The sequence below is a fragment of the Engystomops pustulosus genome, chromosome 8 (assembly GCF_040894005.1).
Source record: "Engystomops pustulosus chromosome 8, aEngPut4.maternal, whole genome shotgun sequence".
NCBI lineage: Eukaryota > Metazoa > Chordata > Amphibia > Anura > Leptodactylidae > Engystomops > Engystomops pustulosus.
In genome coordinates, this window is record NC_092418.1 from 36,076,842 (window position 1) to 36,089,534 (window position 12,693).

The 12,693-nt window shown below is 41.0% G+C and overlaps 1 protein-coding gene across 2 annotated transcripts in view; it reads left to right on the plus strand.

Annotated features, from left to right (window-relative positions):
- Positions 1 to 12,693, plus strand: part of MYH11 (myosin heavy chain 11) — a 65,019-nt gene that overhangs the window by 13,871 nt on the left and 38,455 nt on the right. For both annotated transcript variants that reach the window (XM_072120655.1, XM_072120656.1), the window contains exon 4: positions 11,808 to 11,835. In XM_072120655.1, coding sequence (XP_071976756.1) covers positions 11,808 to 11,835 — 28 coding nt within the window. The remainder of the gene's footprint in view (positions 1 to 11,807; positions 11,836 to 12,693) is intronic.

The following is a 12,693-nucleotide window of genomic DNA, read 5'->3' on the forward strand; positions in this document are numbered from 1 at the left end:
CCAATTGTCACAGAGACCAAAAAAATTCTGGCTGGAGTTTCAATTATAAAATATACAGTTCCGACTTACATACAAATTCAACTTAAGAACAAACCTTCAGACCCTATCTTGTACGTAACCCAGGGGCTGCCTGTAGTTCATTTTGGTTATTTTTGTAGCTCAGGAGCTGGATATGACCAAAACAGATAATAATGTAGTTTTTATTGACTGTATTTTTTACTTGTGCCTATTTTTACTATTACTTCTACTATAAGTGCTGTCGTTTTGCTGAGTAACTGCTGAAAACTCCATTAAGTTTTCCTGTTAACAAACCACTTGAGTGGCTTGTTCTAGTGTTATGGGGAGATAAGATAGATAAAAGCCACAAGGAACTCTCTGCTCAACATGATAGTACCAAAACCGATGTGGATTAAGTAGAGACATGGCTTGAGTTTTTCTTTCGGGGGAAGATACAACTTATAAGCCACCTAAGGCTGTCGGACTCCGGGTTGCCCATACCCTCTTTACCACCTCAGTAAATCCAGGTCTACATAATATGAGTGAGACACAGTTTTTGGCATAGATAACTAAGTAGCCATGCCATCCGCCACTGTATTCCATTACTTCTTAATAGATTGTATATAAAGTGTTCTCATTTATTAGGCATGAGGTTTTGTGGGTTAAAACCTGGTCCTTACCCAAAAGAAGAAAAAAGGAAGAACAGAATAGACTCAATGTAAATCAGATTATCAAATTCAGATGTATGCTCATCTTGTATGTGATACCGGATTAAGGTTGGTGGAGGCCCCCACTGAATGTAGCATACATAAATGCCCTCCCGCCTGATTACTATCCACTAGTCATATGACCCTAGAAGTATGATGTCACGGGTGGGGAGGGACCTCCTGTTCACTATCCACTAGTCATGTAACCCTGGGAGTGTAATGTCACTGAAAAAACGGGGCCTCTAGCTCACTATCCACTAATCATGAGACCCAAGGAGTATGATGTCACTGAAGGGTGGGACCTCCAGCTCACTATCCACTAGTCATATGACCCTGGGAGTGTAATGTCACTGAAGGGGCGGGACCTCCTGCTCACTAACCACTAGTCATGTGATCAAAGGAGTATGATGTCATGGATGGGGAGGGACCTCCTGTTCACTATCCACTAGTCATGTTAACCTGGGAGTGCGATGTCACAGAAAAGACGTGGCCTCCAGCTCACTATCCACTAGTCATGTGACCCTAGGAGTATGATGTCACTGAAGGGGTGGGACCTCATGCTCACTATCCACTAGTCGTATTTCCCTGGGAGCATAATGTCACTGAGTTTGGCTTGCAGATACAGTGAGTGAGCTGACTATTACCCCCCCGGGGGGTGCTTCTTATGGAGGCCCCCCCTTTGTAGCAAATTGGTGTGGGCCCCAGGGCGTGATTAGGAAGCCCACCCAATAATCTGGCTCTGGTCACAACCCCACTTTAAGCATGTAGCTTAGATCAATCCTCAATCTTAATGGCTGTGGCCTGTGGTGCTCCAAAGATGGCAGACTCCAAACTGAGTTGTGTAAATGGATGTTTTTCTGTAGCAAAAATTTCCGCCGAAAGAATATACCAGTTAATGAGTAAAAAATCGTTTTTCATATACTATTAAAATCTATACTAAAACATTCACTTGTAAAATAATTCAAAAATCTATTTAGATATATTTTATTTCATTGGATACATCCCATGAGAATGTGTCTACAGGCTAATTCTGATTCTGAGTCTATAGGTAATGTTTCTGTTTTTTTTAAATGTTCACAAGAAAAGAGGAAGATAATCGCTTAGAGACATTTTTATGAGTTATCTACAGTCACTGTGACTCTGCATTGTGTGTAGTAGAGCTGCATTCAGAAGTCCAATTAGTGGTGGTCCCGGGTGTTGCACCCCCACCAATCAAGTATCAATGACCTATGCAAAAGCCATAACCTTTAAACGTTGTTATGTTCTTGAATGCCCCCATCTGGTGGGTGTGACCTGATGTCTCTTAAATATCAACTAAACCCAAAAAACCACCCACATCTGACATAGAGTAATGGCTAGGAACTGATCTATCTATGGCTGCCATCTCCATCCCCTGATAGCTCATTCTCCAGCTGATGACTTGAAAGAAAAAACACAGGGAATATGTTTTTTCCCAAATCTGGTAATGTCCTAAGGCAGACACAGCTGGCAACAATGCCGTGGTTCTTTATCGGTGAGCTGGAATGACAGAAACCTCTATACAATTGGAAACATCTGCCCCATCGTGCGGCACTTTTCTGAATGGCTCTGAATCACTGTATACACATTTCCCTTCAAATCTGATAACAAATCTGATTTGTTGTATACAAAGTTTTCTCCAGATCTGATAACTTCTGAGGGAAGAATGTTCTCTGATAGTATATCAGACTACAATACACTTTGTTTCAGATCTAAAGATACAGAAATCTGTTAACCACACGTCCTGGATTAGAGGTAAAGGCCCTTTAAGATGGGTGATTATGGTGATAATTATCCAAACAGCTCACTATTCCAAGGAATGTTCATAATAGCTGTTGTTTATTTGTGAAACAGGCAATGATCTGGAATGAGTTGGTTATTGGCGCATATTGGGGCACATTTACTTACCCCGTTCCTGGAGTTCATAGAAACTGCATTGTCCGACGATAATGCACTGTGCCGCGATTCACTAAGATCCTGCGCCCGATATCCTGCATGCGTCGCTTCCCCGCTCAGGTCCGACAGAGTTCACCTTTTTTTAGATGTGCATGTTAGGGTTAGGGCTTGCGACACAATTTGAAAGTTAAATCCCGCACTCAGTCCGAATCAGTCGGATCGCCCGATGGCACGCCGTCTAATTTGTTTGTCGCATGGAAGCAGCGCAGCCGCGGCAAGAAGGGGTCACGTGCGACACAATCGCAGTGCACCTTCTACTTACATACCTGTGCAAGCCATTTTCCCATTGAAAAAAGTGCACAGCCCGAAAAAAGTGCGTTGCAAAGCGGTGCAAAGCCTTAGTAAATGTGCCCCATTATCTGGAGATGGTAATAGACATAACATCACTTTTCCTTATGAAAAGAGTTTTTATAACTATTATTTTTGAGAGAAGACATGTTACCAGGTATTGATACAGATAATAAATTTTCTAGGTATATACACTGTCAATAGGGCGATAGTTAAAGGGGTTGTACCAACTATTTAAGTTATCCATTATACAAAGAATAGAGGATAACAAACTGATTGGTGAGGCTCCAACTGTAAGGACTCCCACCAATCAAGAAAAGGGGAACTCCAGTGATCCTGAAAATGGAGGTCTCCTTCTCAGTTATTATTGATGGAGTGGCAGGTGGAGCATTCATCCTGCCAAACCATTCGTATGGTGCTGAGCTAGCCGCTCCAGCCGCTGGAGTCCCATTCTCATAGTCAGACCCTCACCAATAAGCTTGCTAAAATTTGGTAAAACCCTTAAAGGAGTTCTCCCAAGGTGAAAAATATGGCTGTTTTCTCCTAAAAACAGCGCCACACCTGACCATGGGTAGCGTGTGGTATTGCAACTAAGCTCCATTCATTTCTATACAGCTGAGCTGTAATACCTGCACAGACCATAGTCAGGTTATGGCACTGTTTTTGGAAGAAAGCAGCCATGTTTTTCAACCTCGGGAGAACCCCTTTAAAGAGTATTTATACATTTAACAATGTATAAATATATCTCAACGTAGCATTATGAAAGAAATTGTGAAAATGGCTATATATTAGTTGAGGATGCATTCCCTGTATTTTAGGACTGTCACCAAAAAATCAAAAAGTAAAGAAAAAAGTGAGATGTTTACAGATTATTTAGACATAGTGGATTTACACTCTATATTCACAAACAAGTTATCCTAAAATATACATGTAGGACACGCACGGCTCTGCTTACACAAGACCAAGGAAAATAAACCATTCCAGCTCACATCCTTGTTTGCTTCTTCCTCTTACATACAATTTACACACAAGACGCCCACACACAAGATTATATCTTCAGCTGAGGGAACTGTCTTTCATTACCGCCGGTCATTAACATTCTTCTCACTATTTGGCAATTTTTTTAAATCTGTTTCATATTATTAGATTTCTGGAATATTTGTATGTGACTTCATGTGGATATTATGCTATTGTGGTGGTATAGGTATGCTCATATATAATACTTAAGACTTGAGAAATCAATAATGTAATTGCAACCTCTTGATTTTACTCATGGGCGGGGCTACGAGAAGTCCAACCTCCACGGATCAAACATTACTGGATTAAGAATTTTAGACTGATTTTATAATCTAATTTTTATGATTATAATCTTAATACAGGCGGTCTCCTACTTAAGAACACCCGACTTACAGACGACCCCTAGTTACAAATGGACCTCTAGTAATTGGTAATTTACTGTACTTTAACCCTAGGCTACGATAAACAGCTGTAACAGTTATCACAGGTGTCTGTAATGAAGCTTTATTGTTAATCCTGGTTCTTAGGACAACCCAACATTTTTAAAATCCAATTGTCACAGAGGTCAAAAAATGTTTTCTGGAATTACAATTATAAAATATACATGTGGTTTCGACTTACATACAAATTTAACTTAAGAACAAACCTACAGAACCTATCTTGTATGTAACCTGGGGACTGCCTGTAGTATGTTATATATTATAATCTTAATAGTCAATATTATTATAATCTTGATAGTATGTTCTATATATTATAATCTTAATAATCTTTATAGTCTTATTGTATAAAGAACCTTAAATTGCAATTTTCTATAATCAATATATAATCAAGTTAAGAGTCATCAATAGTTGATAACTTTAAAAGGTATCCCTTTAAAAAAGGAGCGTTCTATATAGGTTTTCACTGTTTACTTGTAGAGTGTGAATATCACGCCTAGTTTTGAAGAATAAGGGGCAGTCAAACAAGTATCTTTAGAAGGTGAATGCCGACCTAAGTCAGAACAGGATTTTTGTGTTTTTTTAATGAAAAGTCAACAATATTTGACATGTATAATGAGTTTGTCAAGATCAAATATTAACACGCCTAACAGTAACTTGGATCTATGGGATCATCAAGATGTTAAATCAGATCTCCTATAGTTAACCACAGGGGGATAAAATATTCTCTAATTTTCTGGCTATGCTCTCTGAATGCATCCATCTGCAGTGATTTAGAGTTGCAGGTTGTGGTTTGCAGTTGATGTTGTTGATGAGTTGATGTAATTGTCAGATATAAAGGAGATATGGATTTAATTAGTTATCACTCCGGGGAGGGGAGCCACTGACGTGTGCCTTAGGAGCACTTATATCAGGCAGGGACTGTCCTTCTGCCAAAGAACACACATGGGCAGTGGCGTAACTTGAAGCTGATGGGCCACAGTGCAAAGTCTGTGCCAGGCCCTCGACTTTAATGTATTGTTTATAGTACTAGTCTTCTCATATGGGAAAGTGAAACTTTAAGGGCCCCTTAAGCCACTTGGGCATGGTTGCAACCGCACTCTCTGCACCCCCTGAAGTTACGACCCTGCACATGGGTATAAACAAAAGACATGTGGTCTCTCCTGTCAGGGATCCACAGCACACGTAACAAACCCACAAGCTCCATATATGATCTGTATATATGGCATGGATCCATAGTGCAATATATGACTGATTGACAACGGCATCAGTGGCCGGGGTTTTTACCCTGCGTTCTATCCGGAGAATGATACAGACAGTCCCTGATCAGTGTTATTTATCTCCTTTTATGGTAAAAAGCCAATGTCCTTGTGATAAAATGTCAGATTATACTTGAGTTCCTCCAGAAGGGGATGTTCTGAAAGATAAATCAGATAAAAGATAACAGCATAGCCGTACTGGTGTAAATGAAATAGGCAGGAAGCCTTGTTATTAACACTGTGACTTTCTGGGGACTGCTTTGGTGTAGGAAGGAGGTGGCCGTGATTGATTTATACATTTCAGATCAAGAACAGAGATACAAGTACTTTGAACATACAAATGTGCTCCAAGACTAAGCCTTATATGGTATGAGATGTCGGGAAGGAGGAGGGAGGACACTGCTTTTCCTAGTGGAGACCACTAAGTTGTCTAATACATCTCAGAGCATTGATACAGCCCCATAAAACTGTTATGGATAATGCTGTATTCCTTTACTTTTGTCCTGAGATATATGGAAGTATTTTTTTTATAGAGGAGAACATGTACAGATGTGGCAAAGCTCAAAGTGTAACTAATACTTTTTTATTTCATAAATGAATAAAGCAGGTGATATACACCAAACATTGTAATATACAGGATATTGCAAACTTTGTAATATACATCAGTAAGGAAGCAGCTTCCTTGCTTTTCTGTTCCTTTTTTCCGCTCTTCTTCTTGTAGTGAGCAGTGTATCTGAAAGCTTTCTGAGGTCCGTCCATTACTGACAGATGAGGAGGCTAATGATTAACTCTTACCATACCTAGAAAATACTTCCCTTGATTATTAGGATTATTTAGATTATTAATGAGATTAGAATGAATGGTTCCAAAATAGTAATTCAGTGTGAAAAATTTGGGACTTTTGTGCACTTGCAAAACATTCGTCTCTTTAATGCTTAAAAAGTAGGGAAAAATAGTATAAGACAATGCATTTACACTTCATCAGGTCATTGATTACACCATGCAAGGACTGTCTGTGACGCGATACGTCATTACACACTTTATCAGGCTTCATTATCTCTCAGCTGTCAGTGGATACAGGACAGGAAGCTGATATACACAATGGGGCAGATTTACTTACCCGGCCCATTCGCGATCCAGCGGTGCGTTCTCTGAACAGGATTCGGGTCCGGACAGGATTTATGAAGGTAGTTGCTCCGCCGTCCACCAGGTGGCGCTGCTGCGCTGAAAATCAACTGAACGCGCCAGAATACACCGAGCCGGACCAGGTGAAGGTAAGCGCGTCCCAAGCGACACAATTTCGGTTTTTAAATGCGGCGGTTTTTCCGAATACGTCGGCCACGCCCCCCCCATTTCCGTCGCGTGCATGCCAGCGCCGATGCGCCACAATCCGATCGCGTGCGGCAAAATCCCGGGGCAATTCAGGTACAATCGGCGCAAATATTCGGGTAACACGTCGGGAAAACGCGAATCGGGCCCTTAGTGAATGACCCCCAATGTGTAATGTTTAAATAATGAAGGAAGGCAGAGGGAAAAAGAAGTATTCAGGAACACATTCTATTAATAAAGCATATCACAAAATGTCCTGCTATTTGTTTATGCTATTTTGTCAAAAGTTTAGTTCCCTTTAACTTGACTTAAGTTATCATCCTGCAGAAAGTCATGTTAATCTTTGCTACAACTGTAATACAGACCTGCAGGGAGCAAATGTGCAGCTCTACACTATCTGTGGTCTGAATTAAGCCTAAATCTGACACATGGATTGGAAGATTGTTGGTTCTCCCAGTTCTTCATTGACAACAGATGTATGGTGGGGAGCAAAGATCAGACAACTCTATTTTATCTTCTTGACAGGTAGAAATAACCGGTTACTCTCCTCCTGTTAGTACACATGTATTGTACAGCTGATGAGAGTGTGCAGCTAAATGGGGGGATTGGTTAGGATAGTTGTTTCCCTCATTTTTGGCCATTAAAAATCTCTACATTCACACGAACATGTGATTTCTTTAGTACTGTATTTCTGTGCTGTATGAATCCTAAAGTATCCGTATTTACGCGACATTTTTCATCCTTATGTGCACGTATGGCACCGTATCCTTACAAAATCTATATAAAAAATGGTGGTCGGCAAATGATGGATGGCTGACTATTGGCTGGCTGACAAAATGCACCTCCCACTGGATAGCAGGATAGGGTGCACAACCATATGCAGCCCGTATGCGACCCGTATTTTAAACGTTCCCATTGACTTCTATGAGGCATATGGACGCAAATACATAAGAAAATAGGACATGCCTCATATTTTTATACGGCTCAACAATGGTACGGTGCACAATATGGCCATTTAATGGAAGCCTGTATTGCCCATGGAAAAGAATGAAGACGTATGGTACCTTTATATACAGCCTTATTTACATGTTCGTGTGAATACAGCCTGAGGCTTCATGTACACGACCGCATAAAAAACGGCTGTATATACGGCCCCATGCATTCCAATGGGCAATATGGCCATCCATGTACATAACTGTACTGTACCATACCGTGAGCGGGACATATAAAAATGTAGAGCATGTCCTATTTTCCACTGTCTTTCAGTTCTGTACGGCCCATAGAAGTCATGCCATATATACGTGCAGTATTCAGAACCAAGGGGAGGTGCATTCTGTCAGCCAGCCAATAGTCAGCCATACATCATATGCCAGCCCACCGTATTTTATACGGATACGGTACAATAGGATGCCATATGGTGCAATACGTTGCCATACTGTTGCAATACATCGCATATTTACGGCCAGAATACAGCCCTAAATACAGAACAGAAAAGACCATACAGTCGTATGCATGAGGCCTTAAGGAGTATTACTGTATTTGGATCTTTATGAATTTAGCCAAAATAAACTCAACAATATTAGCAATGCTGCAGGTACGCAGTTCTATACAGGAGGCCTACAACATGGCTTATTATGAAACTTTATGCATTCACATCATTCTTCAGAGGTTTTCTTTCTGGCTAGTGGTACCTGTACAACTCCTAGGCATGGTGCCACATTACAACATGATCGAATGCACATATATGGTGTGCTGGCCTCAAGCCCATCATCTTGGATACACTACACAGACACCTGGAGATCAGAAAGTAATTTCTTAAAAAAATAAAGAAATTAATTATGGAACGTATTACAATTTTTATTTAAAAACAGTTTCTAAAGCATCTTTTTAGTAACTGACTTGGTTCCCGGTATGCCCTTGCCAGCTTCATGTCAAAGAACATGTGCCTATGGGAGAATCATTATTTTACAGGGGCAGTAGGCTCAGGAAAAGGGAGACCAGCTGAAAAACAAGCCCTTGAATTCAGAATTGTAACTGAAGCTTATCCAAAATCTTTACCGGTTCCCCAACTAGAAAATATACTGTATCCTATAGCATTTCTCTCTGCGTATTGGGAAGATTTACCTTTAGGCACCTTGGCTTGGTTGTAACCACAACTTCTGCACCCCCCTAAGTTACTTCTCTACCTTCACGTTAGTGGTGCCTCTATTCAGGGTACATGATACATGCCAAATACAGAGATTGCTTATCTACTTTAAGGGGCTACTTTAGAGGCTGAACTTGATGATCTACAATGGAGACGTCACCACTTAGGACCTCTTCTCTTAGCTATGGCAGAAAGTTATTTATATACAGCTCTTTTCATAAGGCATGGCCAGACATTGCAATAAACTTAAGTGCGTAAAATGCACTGGGATAAAACTAGATTTCACAGTACCTTCCTCCAATGAACGAAAGAAATGCAAATACTTTGCGTGTTCTCCTGGTGAGGCAGACACTCACGCACCGACTATCAGCCGCTATCCGGGTGCCTTATCCAGCAAAACCGGAGGAACGCTGATCAGGAGAGCACGCAAAGTATTTGCATTTCTTTCGTTCATTGGAGGAAGGTACTGTGAAATCTAGTTTTATCCCAGTGCATTTTACGCACTTGAGATTAATTATAAAGCGGGCAAGGACGTTGATGCAGTGATCACTTGACTTTTTCTGTTGGACTTTTTGGTGTTTTCTGGACTTTCTCACCCGTGTTCCCCTGCGCCGTCCCCTTAGCCAGCTTGCCTGACACGGTACTTACTGACTAGTAGAGTGTTTGAGCCTTGTGAAATTTTGAATATTCTCATTGCAATAAACTTGTATCACCCAATCCTTGGGCGACAATACCTGTTGAAGGTAATACCTTGGTGTCAAATTTCATGCTGTGATTGGATACTGCAGATGACTGTGGATTGCCACATGCAGTTGTCACAATGTACGGCAAAAGTGCTCTCCGAAGGATAATGTGTGGTCCTATCAATTCTTTATACAAATAGATTTTTTTCAAGGCACCCTTTTTCGGGTGTGTCATAGATGTGTTCTCATGATTTCTTAATTTTTTTCTGGAAAGCACTTCTTGTATTTGGTCTTTAAATACAAACCACAATGGATCTGCGATGTGTTAACACGGCCTAAAACGTTCAGATTATCTGGAAGGAATATAGCGACTGAATTGAATGAAATAGTTGTGCAGTTCGTATCCCATCATTGTGAGAGTAAACAGTCCCAACCACATCTGCCATGTCCAAGAGAAACACTACATTTCTACATAGAAATGAACTGGAACTTTTCCATGTAAAAACAATTATCATCTGTGACAGTAAGAAAGTCATTTACAGACACAGCCCAACATGATGAGAAAACAATGCAGGATAAAAATAGAAGGAAGAAGAACATAGGATCTGATTCCCCATAGAGAAATAAACCTTCCATCCGGCTTGGCCAGTGCTCAAGTCATGGACCCCAGCGTAACCGGATTTGGCCTCCACATGTCTTAAAGAGTTATTCGATCTGATGTTTAGATGTACCATCACATCAAGTCTTTCTGTGAATATATACTTAAAGGAATCTTTAAGGTCTGTAATGTTGATGTCATCAATATCAAATTAGTGGGCTTCCAACACTCAGGAACCCCTCCGATCAGCTGATTCTAGGAAGTCTCCTGTTCCACAATAATAACTGAGAGAGGAGCCAGAAGTTTAGCTCTGATGACTATAAAAAAATGCAGCTGAATTAAAATTTAAAGGGATTGTCCCAAGGTTGAAAAAAATGGCTGCTTTCCTCCAAAAACAGCGCCACAGCTGACCATGGTTTGTTCTGGTATTGCAGCTCAGTTGTAAAGAGATGAATGGAGCCTCCTGACATACCCTTGTGTAATAGAGTGGGGCAAGAGAGGACATGGAGAGAGTACTAATAGTGTCACACCTTTAGATATGGGTTAAAAATGAGGGTGAATATTAAGCTCACCTTGTGTGGTTGTGCTAGGATAGGCACAACGCTATGAAATGTTTAGAATCGAGTTGGGATTGATCCGTTGCTGCCTCCTGGAGGAAAACTCCTGTGTGGTGTAGTCGTGCTACTTAGAATTTGTGGGAAGTAGTCTATATTTGTGATCCAATCAGGTGGCGCATTCAGAGTGGAAGTTTCTAACCAATTTATTATAGATCTTAAAAATACAGCGCGTTTCGGGGCTGAGAACACCTTTATCAAGTGGACAAAGACTATGCCGAGGATACAATGCAGGTCCTCCGGGGAATTGCATGCCCTGGAGGACCTGCTTTGTATCCTCAGAATAGTCTTTGTCCACTTGATAAAGGGGTTCTCAACCCCGAAACGCGTTGTGTTTTTAAGACCTATAATAAATTGGTTAGAAACTTTCACTCTGAGTGCACCACCTGATTGGATCACAAATATAAACCCTTTAAGAGAACAGGATCTCAGCTGTAGTTCTGAAGGACAGCCATAGAGAATAAATTAGGCCTTTCAGCTCCTTTCACTGTTTTATTCCAATACTGGAGGCTTCCTGTCATCTGCTGATCTGTCAGGTCTTGAGTGCCGGGATCCAGTGATCTGATATGTCCAATGGATCAGTCATCAGCATCACAAACCTGTAAAGGTGATACATAGTTATCTGCCATCAGTATAGAAACCTATGAAAAATGTCACCCCAACCTCTTATATAGACTGGTATTGGTTTTAAGCACAAGATGACAATAGTCAATGTATACTGTCACATCTAATAACAAACGCTTCTTATTTTTTTGCAGATCGTGAAGATCAGTCCATTCTTTGCACGTAAGTACAATTCATATACTCGTCATATGATTGATCATTTACATAGAATGCTATGAGTATTCCTAAGATTGTGTCCTTTTCCTCTTCATTGATTCATTATCCTTAGGAAAGTTGGTTAACGTCACACCAGCATGTGTCTGACATCCTGCACACCAACTGATAGCAGCATTCCAAAAAGAGCTGCGCCATCCTCATAGTCTATCAGACATCTTACATTGTATCACAGCTGTGATTGGTATTTCAGCTGTGCCCAATTCATTCTAATGGGCCCCCCTGGCGTCCATTCCCACATTGATACATAACATTGTATACAGAATTTTTTTTGACCAAAACATTGTTAAGCCGTGACAAGCTGGACTTTTTTGACAGGACCCTACATTACAGGGGCTTTCTATATACTGTACTGAGTGGGCACATGCTGGGGCTATCTATATACAGTAGTAAGTGGGAATGTGCAGGGGCTATCTATATACTGAGTGGGCACGTGCAGGGGCTATCTATATACTGAGTGGGCAAGTGCAGGGGCTATCTATATACTGAGTGGGCATGTGGAGGGGCTATCTATATACAGTAGTGAGTGGGTATGTGCAGGGGCTATCTATATACTGAGTGGGCATGCCCACTCCACATGCCCACTCAGTATATAGATAGCCCCTGCACATGCCCACTCACTACTGTATATTGATAGCCCCTCCACATGCCCACTCAGTATATAGATAGCCCCTGCACATACCCACTCACTACTGTATATAGATAGCCCCTCCACATGCCCACTCAGTATATAGATAGCCCCCGCACTTGCCCAATCAGTATATAGATAGCCCCTGCACGTGCCCACTCAGTATATAGATAGCCCCT